At 36.8% G+C, this 20,179-nt stretch overlaps 2 protein-coding genes across 3 annotated transcripts; one reads left to right on the forward strand and one right to left on the reverse strand.

Moving 5' to 3' along the window:
* Window positions 1–219: 219 nt before the first annotated feature.
* Window positions 220–5,767, reverse strand: LOC139973471 (uncharacterized). The gene is made up of 4 exons (XM_071980167.1): window positions 4,640–5,767; window positions 3,525–3,710; window positions 2,885–2,978; window positions 220–2,440 (listed from the first exon to the last, which is right to left on the reverse strand). The coding sequence occupies exons 1-4, from the start codon at window positions 4,647–4,649 to the stop codon at window positions 1,288–1,290; spliced, it is 1,443 nt and encodes a 480-aa protein (XP_071836268.1). The 5' UTR covers window positions 4,650–5,767; the 3' UTR covers window positions 220–1,287.
* A 1,994-nt stretch (window positions 5,768–7,761) lies between these two features.
* Window positions 7,762–19,542, forward strand: LOC139973472 (poly(U)-specific endoribonuclease-B-like). 2 transcript variants are annotated; one of them, XM_071980170.1, is made up of 7 exons: window positions 7,762–7,889; window positions 9,230–9,258; window positions 10,696–10,892; window positions 12,239–12,351; window positions 13,076–13,197; window positions 13,944–14,097; window positions 15,424–19,542. In XM_071980170.1, exons 2-7 carry the CDS (start codon window positions 9,245–9,247, stop codon window positions 15,682–15,684), a joined length of 861 nt encoding a protein of 286 aa, XP_071836271.1. In that variant the 5' UTR covers window positions 7,762–7,889; window positions 9,230–9,244; the 3' UTR covers window positions 15,685–19,542. The 2 variants fall into 2 exon arrangements, with proteins under 2 accessions (XP_071836271.1, XP_071836270.1); XM_071980169.1 differs by lacking the exon at window positions 7,762–7,889 and adding an exon at window positions 8,479–8,603.
* The last annotated feature ends 637 nt before the right edge of the window (window positions 19,543–20,179 follow it).

The raw sequence follows: 20,179 nt of genomic DNA on the forward strand, positions 1-20,179 counted from the left end.
ATGACCGCTGGCATCATTAAATATATAGGAGCTACTACCACGTTTAAACAGCTATATATGCTTGTAAACGGCCAAGATGATACATTATCAAAAATACTGACTTCTCACTGTAAGAGACCACAATGAGTTAAAAAGTTTTTCCGAACGTTTTTTGTTTTTGACTTTTCATAATATCGAGTTGGTATTATGCATGCATACGTACAGACTGAGATATCGTTATTGAAAACTGTCCAATGTTCCAAGTATTTTAACTTTGGAGTATTTCATATGAACGAGATTTTATAAGACTTAGTGTTGGAGAGGTCTCTTTCAGTTTACAATCAGAATGCTCCCGAAATATTCTCCTGAATTGACAAACATATACTTCTGCATAGGCACAATACATGCTGTTTATGCTAATCCAAGAAAGGACGTGATACGTAACTTCAACGTGTCTTTCTAACTTTATTGCATGGCACGTTGATTGTTACAGAGTATTTTCGTATTACAAATTAAATGAGCAAGCTGCTTTCTCTCAAACTGCAATTTTAATTATTAACAAGTTATGATGCGAGAATAAAGACTTGAAAAAACAGTGATCTATATGAAATTAATTAGGCAAAAACATTGATAAATATATTGAATAATGGTTGTAAATATTTGCCAGTCACTGGTCACAACTTAGAAGCTTGTATATGTATTCAGTTAATATATAAGTTATGAGACTAATTCTGACGTGACATTATTACATATTGCCTCTACTCCACTATTGCCAGCTGCCTGGGTGGTTTGTTTTTAGCTTAACAGATTAACATATTTCAAAGTATGTACAAACTATGTGAAGGGAATTGGGTTAGTCAGACAGATAGTTCTATCAATTATTTCGTCTAACTTTCAGACCGCTGTCAACATGCCTGCCATTCCTTAAATGATGACTTCAAGCAGAATTTTGGTTTCGATATGTAATAGTTCAAGCAAAAAGAAAAATATATTGAGTGCTAGTAAATGCTTCACTAGCTACATCGGCTTCAATGTAGTCACCTTTTTAAAATATGCTAAATCTCTGAAATACTTCTCTTATGCTATATTGGTGATTGCGCGGGTGGATCCAGGATTTCGTCATGGAGACGGGGTGGCCATGAGGTTGGTGAAGACGACTTCGACAACAACAAAAACTATAAATGTTTAGACGTGAAATATGGTGCTTTCGGAGGCATATATTGGCAATAAATTATCGCTCTATTATCAGGTCTACGCTAAATGTTTTGCTCAAAACTACTTTTACAAACTGTCGAAACTCTCTTTAAGTTATCGCATGTCGTTATGATTCACGGGGTACTCCTCGTAAACCGTTTCATCCTCTTCTGTAAAATCCACTGTGTAAACATCATCCTCTCCAGACGTCGATATATGCGGCGTCTCGTGACTATGAACTTCACCTTTGAGTGAACTGATCTCTCCATCACTTCCAAAGTAAATGGAATCACCTTCATCACTGTCCCCCTTGGACGACTGGCCGGTGCGGCTATCTGACGTCATTCGGAGCCTTTCTAATGCTCTCTCTGTGAAGGGTAGAGTTGGCCTTTCAAAGCTTCCTTTCGTCATAACATTTCTGGAGGTATGATCTATCTTCTTTAAAACCGTTGGCACTTGATCTGCAACATCTGTTTTGAGCAAAGCCGATAGTTTCGATTCTATACTCTGGCTTATAGATGCTACGTGGGACCGTGAAGGTTTCGCAACGTTCGGGAGAAATATTTCATCTCTCTTATTTCTGACGGAGCTTGACACTTGTACATCACCAGACAACCGTCTCATTTCGAGCGACGTGGTCTGATGCAAAACGCGCGCATCTTCTGCATCTTCTCTGGCATGGAAACTGGCGTTACTGAAAGATGATCTTCTCTTCAAATGGAAGTTAGCCGCGGAAGAAGCAATGCTTTCAAGTTCAACATGACTGAATGTTTTCATGTTTTCATCTCTCTCGTCGTTGTCCAAAGGTACCGAGACTTCAGTTCTCGTGCTGTTTTCAGAATAAATTCCACTGGTTCTTTCCAACTCCGGTTCATCATCTGACGTTTTTACCATGTCAGTACTTTTGGTATCCTCACCATCAATTGCCCCTACTTTCCCCGTTAGTTGATCACTGTTGTCTCGCATCTCACCTTCTTCGTAGAGGGTTTCAGGTATCTGAACCAAACGATCGCCATTTCCTCTCTTGCCATCTGTGTAGCCTTCCGCAGTAACCACATGCGCATTGCTGCTGCTTTCAGAGCCGGATGTCAGTATGTTGCCTTCATCATTACCGCTGTCACTTGAGGCCATCTTCAAGATGGCGCTTCCTCTCGATTCATCGTTGTCACTATTAACACTCATCTCTCTTCTCAGATTATTATTTCTGTTTCGATTTTTGTTGTTCTTTTCAACATCTGCGTAAAAATAGCGACGTATCTTGCCTTTCCTACACACACAAAAAAGACAAATAGAAAAAGACGATACGATATTAAGCTGGTGTGTAATGGAAATGAAGTAACTAAGTTTGCACAAACAAAGAAAAAGAGGTGCAGCCATTTCAATTATAATCGTCATGTATATCAATTGTAATGCATAGTTTTTGAGGTTTTTTCGCACACAAAAATGGAGAGAAAAAACAACGGATACCGTCGGATTCAAGGTTCATAACGACAAAACACAACACCCTAAATGACAACCAAATCCGATCATATAAGATATTATACATTCTCATTACCATATGACATGTGACACTGACATTTTTCTTTCTTTGTTGTTTGTTAACGGAGGATTTGATGCATGACTAACAATGCACATGCCCAACTCGCATCTATAATCTACGTTAGATGAATACAAATATTGATTGTGCATAAGCGATAAAGATCTTATTTACCTTCTCATTATTCTCAATAAGCAGATCATTGCTAAAATGAAAAGAAGAATAGCACATAGTGAAGCTACAAGAGCGGCTGTGAAGGATTCAACATCTGCGGGGAAAACAAAAGCATTGAAACATGTATTAATTACATTTCGAAGCAAGTTTGAGATTTTATACGAGTGATACTAGTAATATAAAGTATTGTATGTGTAGTACAGCGTATATAAGTAATGTGTAGAGAAATTATAGCAGTGTGAAATTAAAAAGCTTACAATTTTACCGTGTATAATATTGACCATAGCCTGAAAAAAAATGCTAAGTTATTTCAACGAGCACACCGTGGTGTAATCAAATATTACGTAGAGAGCTAGCAATATGAAGTATATTACCCAACCATACATTTCAAATGATAAATAAACGTCACATATTTTAAAAATGAGTTTGGGAAGTTTACTATGAAATAGAAACGTGTATATCTCTCGTTACCGAAAATTGAACTATTGATTTGTGAAAATGGGGTTCACGTGACAAGTGGAGATGCGCGTGCCCCAGTGCACCCCCACCCCCCCCCCCCCCCCATCGCCAAACCTGTCCACCATTAAAGAACTGTCATATTGTCGCATTCTATTCCACTGTACTTCTATTATAAACTCACCGAAACGACAAAATCGGTCCCCGCCTACCCACTCTCCCATGCGACATTCTCCTTTTACATCTCCCACGAGCGTAGTTGTCGATTCGCATCTGTACTCGACGAACTCGCGTCCACAATATGCTTTCCTTCTCGGGTAAATGGTGAGCCCCGGTCTGTCGTTGGGTGGAGAGCAACACAAGTACGACGCTGCATAAAAAGTAAATAAAACGGAATTGTCGTTTACATTTTATATGGTTGTATGACTTTTGTTAAAATATAAATTAGCTGAGAATATATATAAAATTTGTTATAATTTTGTAAGGAGTGGTAGTTCTATAAATGATCTGCAATGTAGATCTGTGTTTTTTATTTAGTTGAAAAACCAAATGACTTTCTCAAACTATTAAAACATTGTTTGGGAGTACATTAAGTAACACAGTAGTTCCTCATCTAGCGTACCGTATTCGATTCAGTACTGTGCATAGATATTCAAAGGTGGGGCCGACTAAATTCTAAATTCCCATGTCTGATATAGGTAAGGGCCTGGGCCCTGGGCCCGGAGGAGTGACTTAACTCTTCCCAGACAGAATGTTAAAAGCATCTGACTGTATGTATTATTACGACTGGCTATGGATATATATATCATAGGCGTATAAAAACAGTGGGTGGGGCAGTTGATTGTACGCTGGGACACGACCCACCAACTTTCTAACTGTAGAGGTACATTTCACAGTATTCATAGCCCGTTCAACTAGATCGATACGATATATTAGCAGAGATAAATACATTGCAGGCAATCAAACTATCAATTTCAACTATTCTATGCTTCATAATCCGTCACAACATTCTACAGTTTGGGAAATTTTGAAAGTTTGACATAAAATATCGAAATCTTGACACAAAAGTTTGACAATTGAAGGACGTGATCGAAAGTTTGAGATCAAACATTCGAATCTTTTGAGGTCAAATATTCGACTTTGAGCTACAAAAAGTCAAAATTTTTTATGTTCCATTTTGGCTTCCGTAGTATTTTCAAAACGCAAAATATTCTGTGGAAGATACCCAAATGGTGCCAGTTTTCTATACCACTGCACACTTTTGAAGAAATGCCTATGCCAATGTGTATTATTACTTACGGAGTGTCATACTGATTCTGTTCCACGACGATTCTCACGATCCTTAGGCATGAGAGCAACGAAGAATTGATCCAACATTAATCCTTTTTAACTCCAAAATGTTCCATTACTTTCAGTATATGGTCTAAATGTTGTGAATTTCATACAAGCTTTATCTATTCAAATACATTTGTTTATTTCGACAAATGTCCACCATTTATTATTGTTCGTTCATAAATGCTGTCAAAATGACAAAAACTATGTTTAAAAGGTTGAAACGTTATCCATAGTTCGTTGCATCTCGTAACAAAAGAACAATCTCATAACACGCTCTGGTATGGGAGAATTCCAGATAAGCGTCTCCACTGTAAATTCACAGAATTGAATGGACACGTCAATGAAGAAAAATGTAAAATTAAATACAACATAGGTAATCTGAGTTTCTTTTTTTTTTCTTTTTTCTTGTGCAAATTATATGACCGCTTGTGAGTTCCGAAATACTTTTTAGCTACTTTTGTAAGTGAATAGATCCTCTGATGAAATATTGAAAACAGGCCAATATATATGTATTTGCTCCGTCGATGTTAAAAATTCAACAGTAACTTCACTATCAACTGCCAAAGGAGAAATCGTTAGACCAAATTGTAGTTTAATCATTTATAAGAATAGATATTTTAGAACTGAAAATAAACACAACTGTCTATCCAGTTTTATGCAGAAATGGTAAAAAGATTCAATATGTCCAGTATAGCATTGCATGAATATACTCCGTGAACAGAGCGTTTTATCTTAATATTAACAATGTCGAAAAATATCTATTTGCCATTGTCATAAACATGCGAGCAACAAAAATTTTACTTTCCCCATTTCCATGCGTGTGTGTTCATGTAAGACCTATGTGCGTATATGGAGAACCAATCAACCTAAACAAGGTTGTGGTCTTCCAGTATAATATATATTTATTTTCCGTCTGTGTGTATCACAAAATGATAAACAAGTAGAACTAATAAACAACTCTTTCCTCACAGAAAATATTCCTTTCGAATGACAACGATAGAAATGCCATACGAACACCCAATTTCACGATGAAATAATAACTGACTACCTATATACATATTAATTTGAAGAATGGTCTGTATATCCACGGTCAATTCCAATCTGCCTACTGCGGAGATTATTGGTTATACTCTAGTATATAGTTCTGAGTACATATTTTATGCCAATATTAGTTCGTCCGTTCATTTCATAGTCCAATGCTCCTATAGGTTTTCACTTGTCCTTAAACCCTTTTATAATATCGCAAATTTATCTCATCAAGTAGAAATTGACGCGGGGAGTCGCAGCTATTATGTGACTTCATTCTTCACATCTCTCTTTCTCTCGTTATCCAAACAGAATCACCGGCTTGAATAAACATCCATGGAAGGTCCTGAAAGCAGAGATATCCGGAATAATTTCAAATCAAGCCTCAGTAAAGATGGGCTGGGTTTAATATGAGAAATTCATAAGTCGAAATATGGAAATTATGAGAGAAATTTATACTTCTGTGAGGAGAAACGATTAGTTGGCCGTTTCCATTGAAGATACTCAGCAATAAAACTAAGTAAGAAAACTATAAGCGCATGCTATGCGTGGGCGGATTCACAAAAGACGAAAATGGAACATTAACTGGAGGCAAAGAGAAATTCTTGGTTTAGAAATATTTCATCTACAGAACAATACAACTATTTTCCCTGGGGCGGGAACTTCGATATTACCAAACTATGTACAGCGGTGAACATTACATACCGTATAGGAGAATAAATAAAAGCTGTTTATTTTGGTTGAATTCTTTGTTAGTCTCACGTGATATACATTGAGTTTACGATTAAAAACATAATAACATAATGATGTCACGAGGAAGAAATATACTGCTTCCAAAGAGGTTTTCGTTAGACTGTAAATACAATGTTACTTAGCCAAAACTCGAAAAGTTTACCCACATAATTCCCGATATTAATTTACAAGCGAACAACATTATCATTGAGTAAGCTTTTCAAATGCATCCATTTTGAAGGTAAACATTCTGCAGTATACGCCATGCTACAGTAGTACATATGTTGACGTAAGATGCAATGCTTGAATTTCAAAAAGACGGACTATAAAGCACCATAAAAAAATATATAAACGATATGGCCCCCTACCCCCTCCCGCCCAACCCTAATTAGTAGAGATAAATCATGTAGCATATATATGTGTAAGACAATGAACCGTAAATTATAACTCAGTCAGTGATATATATTTGCCTCTTTGCCCTAATTGCTTTGTTTTTCTTCGTTTCGTTTTGCTTTAGTTTCTTCTTGTAAATCGATACCATATATCATTCTAATTTTCATATAACCAACACCCTGCCCCCCTACCGACCCAGATATACCTCCTCTAACATACTGTATTCCCAAGTTCCAAGACCATGCACTCACCCCGTACCCCTCCCCCAGTAAATTTCCACACATCCCTCATTCCCTGTGGATTAAACGCAGTAGGCCCCACCGGAAAGTAACCCTCTCCCCTGTGCACTTTACTCTCCTTTTCAACCTCACAACCACCTGCCTCGATCCTCACATTTCTCGTAAAATTGCTTGTCAATGAGGCTACATATTGTTACACCAGGCGCGTAGCCAAGGGGGCGAAGGTGTGACCGCCCCCCCCCCCTTGAGCACATTTTTTTTATGTTTTTATGATATCACTAGTAATTTCAAGTTTGGTCGAACTTACAAGGGCTTGGAAAGGTCCATTTCCAGCGATCTGGGAGGCATATAAGTTCAGCCAAAAAAAATGTGTACGCGTAGCGCCAACCTATTGTGGCGCTCTGCTAAGATAGTTTCCAATGCAGAATCTACGGCTCTGATCGTTTGCCTACAGGATGGCCCCTCCCTTGGCAAATTCCTGGTTACTCGTGATTTAGCTCACGCATGGAGTTAACCTCCATGGTTCACGCAATCATGGTTCACCCAATCACCCCGCAGCAGGTTTCACAAGACCACATGATTATATCACAGTGGTCGATATGGGTGTGTCGTCTGTTGGAGCGATCGAGGCCTTGATTTGGGAAATCTAGCTCATTCTTGTTTAAATATGCCATTTACCTGGTTATTCTAGCATATCGTCCATATAAAATATGGTTACTCCTGTTAACCTTGAAACGTCTGCTTTTAGTACATTGTGTATTGTCGACTGCTTGCCATTCCCGTTAAGTTAACCTCTCCTTTCCAATCGTTGTGGACATCTAACGGTAATCGAATTTCAAATAAGTTCAGCTAACTTGTTTAATAAGTTCTTCGTTGCAAGCTTACGGTCTCATATTCCTTGTAGTTACAAACTGTACTTAATGTTCTTCCACTGTAGATTGCATACTAGTTACTACTAAGTACTATTAGTATTACTACAGTAGGTTAAAGTACTATCAGTTCACTACTACTACCAATCTAATTTGCATGTTAGGCTACAAAGTACAGGATTGTACTTATACGTGTAGGTGTTCAAGTTCAGTAACTTTGTACAAACAAACCGCAGTATGGCCTATGTAGTGTACTATTGGCATTCTTTCTGTGAAATCATCAAAAGTTGGCTAATTTTCTCCCGGTTACCATTCTAAAGGAAATGATAATAATATTGTTCTAGTTTTTTTATATGAATGTGGGAGGTGCTTCCGTTTTTAATGTGCTGTATCTGATTTTTTTTTTATTTATTTTTTTTTTAACAAGGGTCTTCCTCTATCATGGGTTTTGAGTTTTACGCTAGGTGTCTATGCTGGTAACATTGGCTGGCATGAGACCGCTGGATGCATGCCAAGTCTACCTTAAGTAGACCTGTAATATCTTGGTACAAAACCACAAACTATTTGTACTAAGGCCTAATGCCATATTAAAAAGCATGTTGCTTGTCATCTAGAATGTTAGCACTTTACTACCGATGGAATGTCCGAAAGGTGTGGACAATTTGCAGTGTAAGTCATCTGAAGGTTGAGAAAACAATGAAGAGGACCTCCTCCTTCCTATTTGATTTTCGGTAGAAAATAGTTGAATGTCAAACAGATATATGTATCTTTCATTTCTTTTGTGACCTACTGTACTGCATTTCATAGTTGTTTACAGCAATTCAAGACTGAAAGCCACTCACAGTCTTACAGTGTCAGAAATTAAGGCAGTTATAACCATGTAGCACACATTCAGTAGTTCTTGGATATGGCCAACTGTTCCAGAGTTCAACACTGACATGGACCAGGGAAAACAACTATATATATTGTTGCTTGTTTGCCAGGTTTATTAGCATTGTGTGCTATTTTTCATTTAGTGACTAAAACATTGTGAGGACATTGACACCTTTGCAGATAAGGTAAATTAAAAATTATAGCTATATAGCAAGAAGAAATTTGGGTGGGTGCCTACTAAAAGAGTTTGGACATTTCACAACTTAGACAATGTTTGTGAATTTGTGCTCTCTCGTCTTTGGAATAAGAACAACGTTGAATTTGGAAGCCTCCTCAGTTCACATCATTATGTCTGCCTCTAAAGAAATAAGTGGTATTTTTTTCTAACATGTTATCCATTTTTCTTTTGAATTCATTTTCAGAATTTACTGACCAACATGGCCCAAAGAGAGTGAGTGTCTCTTCCTAGTGGTGTTTTGGAAATGTTGTCTATATATATATATTAATATATATATATATATATATATATATATATATATATATATATACAGGTCATGAAGAAATGTCATGATTAATCTGGTGAAAAAGCAGCTTGCCTCCAAGAATGAACAGCTTTGACTTTCAGGCATTGCAACTCCAGTCTCTGACAGTGTCAGCCAGTCAATACTGTATGGATAGCTCAGTATCCACAGCATTAGGGAATGCAGTTAATAGCCGCATACCACCCTATGGGTTTAAGAATGCTTTGGACAAGCACTTTAAGCATTGTAATCGGGTCTGAGTGTTTGTGTCTTCAGTTTTTTTTCTCTCTCTCTATAGGGTCCTTGATGGGTACTTAAGTGTCCCTCCTGATCCTTTTTTCTACTAAACTAAACTAAACTAACTAAACTATGTCGTTATCATATTTTTCCAGCGAAATGGAAAAGACCGGTGAAGCTCATGAGAGTTTGGTCTTGCAGTCTGCAGATTTTGTTATGTACTGTTAGCAGCATAGCATTTCAAATATTAAATTGATAAAGTGATATTAATTTGGATGTACATCAAAAATTTATAATCACAGAGTGAAATTTTGAGAAAAATTAGTGGATTTATTTGCAAGTTTTAATAATACACAGGTCTGTATGGTGATATTTTAAAAAAGTCATCGGTATTAGGATTTAGCCCCAAATTGTTAGCACATGTGCTAAAAATTGCCAGAAGCTTTCAATAGTAAGACTTTCCAAGGGGCTCTGGTCCTCCAAAACTTAAGAAAGAAGAGGCGTGGCTTAGCGATTACTACCGTTTAGATAGGTCATAAGGTTTCTGATTCAAATCCTCACCAGGAATTAGATTTGCTTGACCCGTTAAATTGCTGTTTCCCAGTTTTATTGAGCTGAGTCGTCCGTGGACTTGGTATTTGTGGTTTCCAAATTCGGAACTGCGGTTTGGCTCTGTTCTTTCAATGGTTTCGAAACAGCTTCATTCACCAAAGCTGCACTGCAGTGATGATGAATGTGGTAACTTGAACTCCCTCAGTATTTGAGAAAGTGGTCAGATGCTGAGGTACAATCTCGTCCAGATGTCGGATGGGGATGTTATAAATGCCGAACCCTGGAGCATTAACAGGGGTGACAATTGCACGCCCGCCACATAATTCTCTAAACGATCTCCAAAATGAGAAGGCTTGGTATATAAGTCAGTGTTTATCCAAGATCATTACATGAATAAGGTTTCAAATGGGCTTCTGTTAACTTCCTAAGCCTTGGGAAATACAAAGCTAAACTGAAACTAATTGAAGATGGTCAGTACACTGCTTGTTGAAATTTGAGCATTTTCTAGCATATATGGGTGTAATTAATACTGGTAACCTTTGAACTGTGTTACTCTTTCCTGAAATACCTCTCTGTAGATTCAATCCTGACAAAGAGTTGTCCCACATGTGCACAAAGCTGTGGACGTTGGACGTGAATCGACTCGTCCCCGGCAAGGATTACAATCTCGATCTTCAGGGAGAGACCAAAGTCTACAAAAGAGAAGACAAGGCCAAAGATCCTCTGTTTCTAAACGTCAACGAAGACAAACTGAAGAAACTGCCCACATTCAAAGGTTTGTTAGAATTCGGAGATTATATGTATTATAACGCACATACTTTACATACAAGAAGAGAGTTAGATTCAGGCTGATCACCTGCACTAACCATGAGAAAGTATTCATTTGTCATAAACTGAGCTTCACAGCTTGGCCCGAGATTTAAAACCTCATAATTGGCTTCAGGAGATAAGTAATTAAGGATAGTATTGCCAACCCCAAAAATTATCATTACTGCAAAGTTTAATTACTGTATCACTTAGGAGGCTTTTCTAACTCTGATTGGTCAAAACTGATGTGGTAGAAAAAAACAGTGTTATTAAGCAAAGCAGATGGTCGAAATTAAAGATGAACAATATCCAACCTCAGACTACTTATTAATTAGCTCCTTAATTCTCTCACTGGCTTGGTTAATGGATATATACATTGGGTGCTTCACTGTTACATCCAGATAAAAACTTATCTGGTATTGCATAGCAAATAAAGCCAAATCGTAACACAACTACTTGGCAAAGTTGCTTAGCAATGTTTATGCACATAGAACTGTAGAAGGTTTTATTTCCAGTGGTGACCAAAATCCTTTTATCTGACCAAACGTTGAATTTGTGGTTACGGCAGCATGGAATATAAACAGGGACGATGGGGGGGGGGGGGGGGAATCGTCTCCTGTTTTGTCCAAACAGCCCTCAGAGAAACATCGCGAGGGGCTAAAAAAAAATAGAACTGTAAGCAAAACTGCCCCCAGTGTTATGTCACTGAGAAATAATTTCTGTTTTATTACAACAATTTGAGTCCCCAAAATGTTGATGTTTTTCGATGCACCCGTTATGCGAAATTTTCATCTGTGCTGTAACTCGGTCATCGCTGCAATTGTAGTGCATATATTTACATGTGTTATGTTATTTATATGCATACGTCTCATTGTAATTTCTACTGATGCACATTGCATGTTTATCTAGCCTACCTCTGCTTTGGGAAATAATTATACACATGCACGTTAAGTTTCGACAATTCTTTTTCTTTCCTTTAAAAATTAATTCCAAACGAGTGTTCCAAGCAGGCTTTTCATGCTTTTTGAGCATCCATTCTGATCGGTGGGGTCTTGCGGGGCCTGGCTCAGTCCTCGTGGAATATCATGGGTTGTGGACCTAAAAGAATGCAGTCTGCTGGGTTAGATACTAATAATTTAATTGACCATATTCAAAAAGTAGATTGGTAAATATATTTGGTGGGTCAAAATATTTTCCATGTTGAAAAGTTTCTTCACATTTTTCGGAGCTTGCCGACACGGATCAATTAAGTTTTTTTATATTAACAGTAAGACCAATAATTTTATTGATCATTACCTCTGCCTTCTCTTGTAGCCTTCATTGCCCTCTTAGATAACTATGCAACAGAGACTGGAGTGCCTGAAGAGGTCACCCCACAAGAAGAGAAGGAAAATAGACATTTTCTGGAAGAAATCATGAAAACGAAGGTATCTTAAATACTTGTAATACTGCTGTTGAATTCTCCTTAAAATTTGATAAATTTGGAATATTTCCATAGGCGACCATCTTCTAGAAAACCAGTACTTCATCAAACAGTGATCATAGTTTGTGTACAGATACTGTTTGTATCTGCTTAACTTATATAACAGAAGGAGAAACTTATTATCGTCTGCTCAGTTGCCATGGTGGACTTGTCTTTCATTTCTGATGTAAACTTTTATATTTTTGCAATAAAATTGCCATTAGATTGACTTCAGCCACTGGAATATGAATATATATATATGTATATATATATACAGGGTTATAGCCACGCCGGTGGTAACCGCCACTCACGCCTGCCGGCCGGCATTGGAAGTGAATAAACAGTCCACTGGCCGGCACAAAAAAATAGTAAAATGCTTGTGAAATACAACAAAAGTAACAAATTTATCTTTCCCTTGCCGTAAAACATGATAATAACGTCACCTTTTTCTGTTATTTACCAATTGTCAATCTGAAAAGTAGCAAAAATCACCCTTAAGCGGGCCCCTGGACCCCCGGCCGTGAGATGAGAGAGCTTCGCTCGCTACGCTCGCTACGCTTCGCAAATTTATTTAACCAGCACTCACAATCTCCTAGCTATAACCCTGTATATATATATATATATATATATATATATATATATGTGCAAATACATAAATACATACAAATCCCCCACCCAACTCCCTACAGGTCATGAAGAAATGTCATGAATATCTGGTGAAGAAGCAGCTTGCCTCCAACGACGTATCGCAATTCAAGCAACAGCTTTATGATCTTTGGTTCAAACTGTACAGAAGGACAAGGGGTATGAGGTAAGTCAGTGAAGTGGGACACCGTTAAAGACAAATATATTGTCTCTGGCTACCGTGTCCCCAACTCAGTACATGAAACTGGCAAATTGCACAAAACCTGCACATTTATTCCAAAATTTTACAATTTGAATTATTTGCAGGAAATTGAGCATCACTTCTGTTGCATACTTCTTTGTATTCTGACAGGACACGTGTGTAGCAAGGGTATACAGGGTATCATGTACCATTTCTGGGGGTACGTACCCCAGTGTAGTTGCAGTGAGGGTGACCCTCAGGGAACCAGTACCAAAGATTTAGATAAGAACACATATCAACATCTTAGTCTAACCATAGTCTCCCCACTGCTAAATATTTTGGGGCCATGTTATGTGATTGCTGTATTGTGGGGAAAAGGACACATGTTTAAATTGTATGAAGAGTAGCATAGGTATACACCTGGAGATCATATTTGATATTATAAAAATGATGTTTTTGTACCTGTGAAAAAACATATATAATGTTAATTACCAGTTTGAAGTCCAGAGAAGCCAATTTTACATTATTCTTGGTGTGGACCGAATGTACCCATTTCTACACTGCAAAAGTGTATGGATGTAGTAGAAGTAGCAACTATATATGTTAGATAATGATAATGCAGACCAGCTGTATATTGGTTTCTTTGTCAGCTATTTTAATTCTTTAAAATGGAAGTTTGAGGGTTAGGGTAAATTCAAGTTAACTTTTCTCTTCTTTTTTTTACCATTCAGGGAAGCAGACTCATCAGGGTTTGAGCATGTCTTTGTAGGTGAGTGTAGAGGAGGGACAGATGAGGTGATCGGTTTCCATAACTGGATCCAATACTACTTGGAAGAGAAGAGAGGCAACGTGGACTACCAAGGATGGATTCGACCCAGGGGCAAGGTAAGGCTTTATGTATATATATATTTCAATATATGTAATTGAAATTGTAGTGAGTTGGAAAATCCTGAACAGCGGGAGGCCCGGGTTCGAAAACTCTCGGTGGAGGCTGGAAGATTTTTCACTGTTCTGGATTTACCAACTCACTTCAATTTCAATTACACACAGGTGTCCCACAGGTTTAAATAGCAAAGCAGCTAGGTCACCACAAACAAAACCAGATTGTAAGCACGATATCTCAGCAACCACAAGTTGAATCAATATGATACGTGGGGTATAGATGCCCCATGGTGAGTAGGTGTGTTGGTTAGTGAATATCATATCTTAATTATTATACCCTAAGGATGTGCCAAATTTTTCTTGGTTCTCATCTCATGAATATAAATGAGTGGGTGGGGCGCAATGTAAAATTTAGTGCACACTGGTATGGTGATGTAGGTATGTAATAAGCACATTTTAATGACATCACCAACTTAATGACATTAGCGTTTTAATCAGGGAAGATAAAATTCTTAATCAGATATCTCTGAAATTAGCTATATAATGTATGTACTTGGATAATACAATGTCAGTATACAGATACATGCTAATGAGATCATCAAACTTTACCTCATTAATATTCATGCATGTATCTGTTTTTGTACTATGCCCCTAAATAGACTTTGTCAACTCGATAACAGATTCCTGGTACCTTACTTTATATGTTGCCGCATTAAACAATAGAGAATCCTCTTCATGTTGGTGCGCACAAGTTCATAAATATTAACATGTATGGCTTACTGCACTATGAATATGCTTAGGCATCTAAACCACCAAACAATTTCATCTTCTGGTTAATATATTCCAACAAAATCACTTCAAGAATGTTTCCCAAATTGATCATTTAGTTTGTGATGTCAAAACGTGCTCATTCCATGGTTTGGTAAACCCAAAGACTAGTGCCCCCTGTGTTGAAAAACATTCTGAAGTGAAAGGAATTAACCTCCAATATATTTGTGCAGACTGGTCACAAGTTTAGGCTGCCGACTGTAGCTTAACATGACAAGGCAGTCCATGCACTTAATTAAAATTTTCTATGAATTTTGCTTTAATTAAAATTTTGTTTAAAGTTTGCTAGAATTCATTTGGGAGGGGAAAGGGTAACTTTGTTTTGAATTTTGAATTAAGTTTGTTCTCTTCAAGTCAAAGTGACACCTCCCACCACCTCTCAAAATTCTGCCATTACACCCCTTCCAACCCCCATTCCCGGGATTCAATCCCCTTCAACTAAAAAATGGATGGACGTTTTCCGTCGTGCTATCCATCTCTCGTCTTTGTCTCCTCTTCCAGAAATCGAGGAGTTCGGCAACGGACAGTCATTCCCAGCTGATTAGCATCCAGTTCACGTGGAAGAGCGACACCAAACCTGTCGGTAGCTCCTTCATCGGCACCAGTCCAGAGTTTGAGGTGGCACTGTACACTCTGGTCTTCTTCGCCGGTCAGCACGGCAAGAATTACATCTCCGTAGCGGATTACGACATCGAGCTCGTGGTCCACAAAATGGGTGACAAGTTGGGTAGCAGTTACCCTGTGAGCCTCCATAAAGAATAGAATTCACAACTTTCTTTCTTTCCTTTTTTTTGTTTCTTTCTTTTTTAGGGGTTAATCAATAATGCTAAAGTGTTTAATTATTTTGCTTTATGCTTAAACTATGCTATATCCCTCAAATGTTTCCCTCAGCTTTTGATCAAGAGTCATATTTGCCTAACAAATTCACTTGTGCCTATTAAAAAGAGTTATCATCTCTGTTAATACCAGCATTCATGAATATGCACAGCTCTCATGAATTATTTATGCTGGCATGAATATGCATCGAGAGAATAGATGATATACTGTTTCATGATCGCAGGTCATGGTAGCCTGTGCCAAGGCTTCATATTAAGAATGTTCAATGGAGAAGTTAACCTATGGGTGAATTGTTTGTTTGTTCTTCAAAAAAAAAACTCAAAAGTGGTAAATACTTTTCCAATATTTTCTAGGAAGTCCATGTTTGTCTGCCATGTACGTGCTACATGTTATCTTGCAAATAGTACTATTAACTGCGAACACACAATTAGCTCAAAATGGTAATGTCAGGTTAGTTTTTAACTTTTAATGGATAGGGATATTGGTGGAAAAGGATAATTATGTTTGCAATCAAATTGCAGGGATTTCCAACATACGTCAACATGTGTTTCCGTTGTTTAATTTGGCCTATAATATACGCAAGTTTTTCTTTAATTTTTATACACTTAGTAGCCCTTTGAGGGCATGGATTTAGTTGTAGTGTGGTATAGTGGACATTTAATATGGGTTAATAATTTGTCTTCCCATTTTCTTTTACCTCATTGGATGGTCTTCATAATATTTTAGCTGCTTCTCAGATGGTGATTAGCTAATACGGAATGTTACGAAAGCATCAAAATTGGAACACATTGGAGTGCAGTTAATATTGTATGCTTCCAAGGGGGAATATTTGTGTATGTTTGGTATACTTAAATAACTCTCTCAACTCCTTCAAAAATTAATAAAATAATTTTCTACTTTATTTATTTATTTTCTTTTTGTTGGTTGCTGGGTTGTTTTTTGTTTTTGATTGTTTTACTCAGGGGCATTCTTTTTTTATACAGAAAACTAAACTTTTGTGCTGTTTAATTTTGGTCACTCCTTGACAACGATAAACCTACCGTTCTTCGTAGTTATGAAGGGACAGACATTCACCTTCGAGAATAATTTCCCCAGAGAAATCGATCGGCAACTGCACTGTCAAGCTTTTGCGATACGTTTTATGAAAACCTCGAAGGCCACCGTATTGTAAAAATTTGTTATCTTCTGTGTTGATTCGTTCATTACCTTGAATGCAATACTGAAATTTAGCAGATGCAATAGTTACCATGGTAACATGTGATATTATGAGACAGTAACTTCCATGGCAGTGACTAACATATAATGTCCTTTTCTGGAGAATTGTTTTGTTCAAATTCAAGGCTTTTGGAGCAAGACAAGAAAAATCACTGCCAAAATTTTACTTAATTATTTTTTTGAGAAATGTTGTGCCAGTTATTAACTATATTATATCAGCAATTGGACCGTTCAGACTAATAAGAGAAAATATTAATTAAGAGGTGGTAATATGTAAATTTTTGTAATGCAGATATTAAACATGTAATTTTTAACAAAGTTCAAGCTTTTCATACTTTATACTAGACATCACTTAATTTGACTGTTGATACATTCCTATCATGCAGAAACAACATTTCAGGTGTAGACTTTCCAGTACTTGTCATCAAGCATGGATTAAGATAACAATTTAAAGTTCATCAGGTTTGTTAACTTTATTGTACAATATTTTATACACATAAGTGCAATTACCACATGGAGTAAAAATAATTTATACAACGCAGCCACAAAAATTGTCATAGGTCAGAAAGTAATCTTACAGAATTCATAGTTAATTCTTTGTAATGTCATTTTCAAAATGAATATATGTTTATTTATGAAGTGAATTCATCTAGCCATGATAGAAGGATGTTATACAGAGTACAACAGAATATATTGTATTGCTCTATTGAAAGGTCAATATATTTATTGAATGTAATTCGAATTAATTATTCATAACAGAAGAGATGGATTGAAAGACATCCTGCATAAGGTATTTTATCATGATGTTGTACAATATGCCAGGTGGGTGGAACTGTGGGTAATCGAAGTGTCACGCACCAAAAATGTCACATTCATAAGTGATAACTGAGTAACGATGCTAATTGTATGAATCACTTATTTACAATAACCATGCTGTGCCAATTTTGGTTAATTGCCCAAGTTACTGGCCCTAGATAATTGTAAACATGACACTTGTATGAGTTGGGAATCAAACTTTAAACACTTTTATTTCAGAAATATAAAATTGTGAAACATCAAATACCAAAGTGACAATTAAGCATGGTAATTGTTTTTTGGGAAATATGTTTTGTTAAAATTTTGTGATAGTTTTTATTTTATTGGTTGGTCACTTTTGGGTTTATTTTCATCAACATTGCCACCAAAAAAACTTCACCAAAGTAGGGTTTATGTTAACCTTTTATTTATTTCTATAGCCATTAAATAATATTTACAATTCCTATATACTGTTTTAGCACTTAGTTAATTAATAGGTCTTAATTACATTACTGTATTCCATATTGTTAGCTCCATGACCAACTTTTTACTTCTCCCTTGTGGCACTTTATTTTCCCTTCTTCTTCATGTTAATCTTGGCTGAGTTTACACACAGTACATCATCTTTGGCTGAGTTTAGTGGATCAGACCCTTTGTTCAACATTCATTCAAGTTCAACGTTCAAAATCAACGTTCTTTACCGTTTATAAACCAAGCGATTGCTTACAAGGTTGAGCTCCTAATGTGGGTCTGTGTCATAGATATATTTAGATGAATATTGTGAGGCTGTTCACTTTCTTGTTCAGTTTTCCATTCAATACAGGGTAAAATAATGTCACCAATTGGCAAGTTTTCTAGCAAGTAAAGGAATTAACAAAAACATTGATGAATAAACAGATTTCATAAAGTTCTCATTTGAAATTGGTATTTTCCCTCAAATTTTTTTAAAATTTTTTGTTTCTTTCTTTTTTGATAATCATTAATGACACAATGGGTACGATACTTACCTAACAATACAATAATTTTTGTTTGATCATCATCAAATTAATATCATTACATACAACATGTTGTGATTTATGTCGTTTGCATTTGAGAACGAAATCTGTAGCACAAACAGTTCTTGTCAAAGGAGCTGGGCAGCTTGCCCTTCCACCACCTCCTTTAATCAACCACCAAATTTGCATCTCGCTTTTATCTGTGTCAGTGTCTGTTATTTTTTGACAGTGAGGGATATTTGTTTAAAGGACGAAAAGTATGAAGTGTAGAAATTGAAACTAGAAGATGCCGCGAAGCACTGAATAATAGAGCATATGTGTGTGTGTCTGTGTTAAGCTTGTATACACAGACAAATAGACTAAATAATATAGCTTATATGGTGGATTCTTAAACCGTATCAAATTGTTTACTGAATGATAACAGTGGGCACAATTTGGTTGGTTATTGGTAAATTGTTCACATATTGTAATGGAAATTAACAAGTTTTGTCATCTTCAGAATTATTAAAAATGATTAAAACATATAATGTAATTAATGAAGATTTCATGGGTTAGTATATCTTCACTGAATGGTTTGCAGAGTTCCTGCAGATATATGTGTTAGTTTCATTGCTTTGGAACTTCTGATTGTCAAACACAGCCACCTATGACTCAATTACCTCAGATTAACTTAAAGGGTATGTTTCGTTTTTTTTTTTTTGTGATCATTATTAATCTCATTAACAATTATGCATGTGTACACAATAATTGAAATGAAAATAAACTTTTCCCAAGTTTTCTTATTATTTTACAGCATTCATGAATCATTGTAGCTGGTTAGCAAATATATAAAAAAATAAATGAATAAGGTATGATAACAAGGAACAAGTGCGTAGCGAGGAATTTGCCAAGGGGGGGCGAAAACTGTAGCAGCTGTAGCAAACTATCTAAGCGTAGCGCCACCACGTGTTGGCCGAAAATGCCTCCTCCCAGACTCACTGGAAATGGCACTTTCCAGGCCTTGTTAGTTGCATCTAAGCATTTTTTATTTTGAAGTTACTAGCGATATCATCAAAAAAATATGCTCAAGGGGGACGGTTGCCCCCTTCGCCCCCCCCCCCCCCTCCCCTGGCTATGCGCCTGACAAGGAATGGTAATTAGATATGATCAAATCGATGAAATGACTTGTCGTGGTGACTGGCTTTTATAGTCACACAGTTCGATTAGGCCTATAATATGGTGACTTTATGACAACACAGTATGTAACTTAGACTAGTAACTATGGATTGAACAATCTATCGGGTTCTGACAATGTTAAGCGTCTTAGAAATCGAAAACGGAGTGAAACCCTCAGTGGTTTCCTAGGCAATTTATGAAGTGTGGCCGCATAGTCACGGTATGGGAGCAGTGACATGCACAGGATTTTAAAGACCGTG

This window comes from Apostichopus japonicus, chromosome 9 (genome assembly GCF_037975245.1).
Source record: "Apostichopus japonicus isolate 1M-3 chromosome 9, ASM3797524v1, whole genome shotgun sequence".
NCBI classification, from domain to species: Eukaryota; Metazoa; Echinodermata; class Holothuroidea; order Aspidochirotida; family Stichopodidae; genus Apostichopus; species Apostichopus japonicus.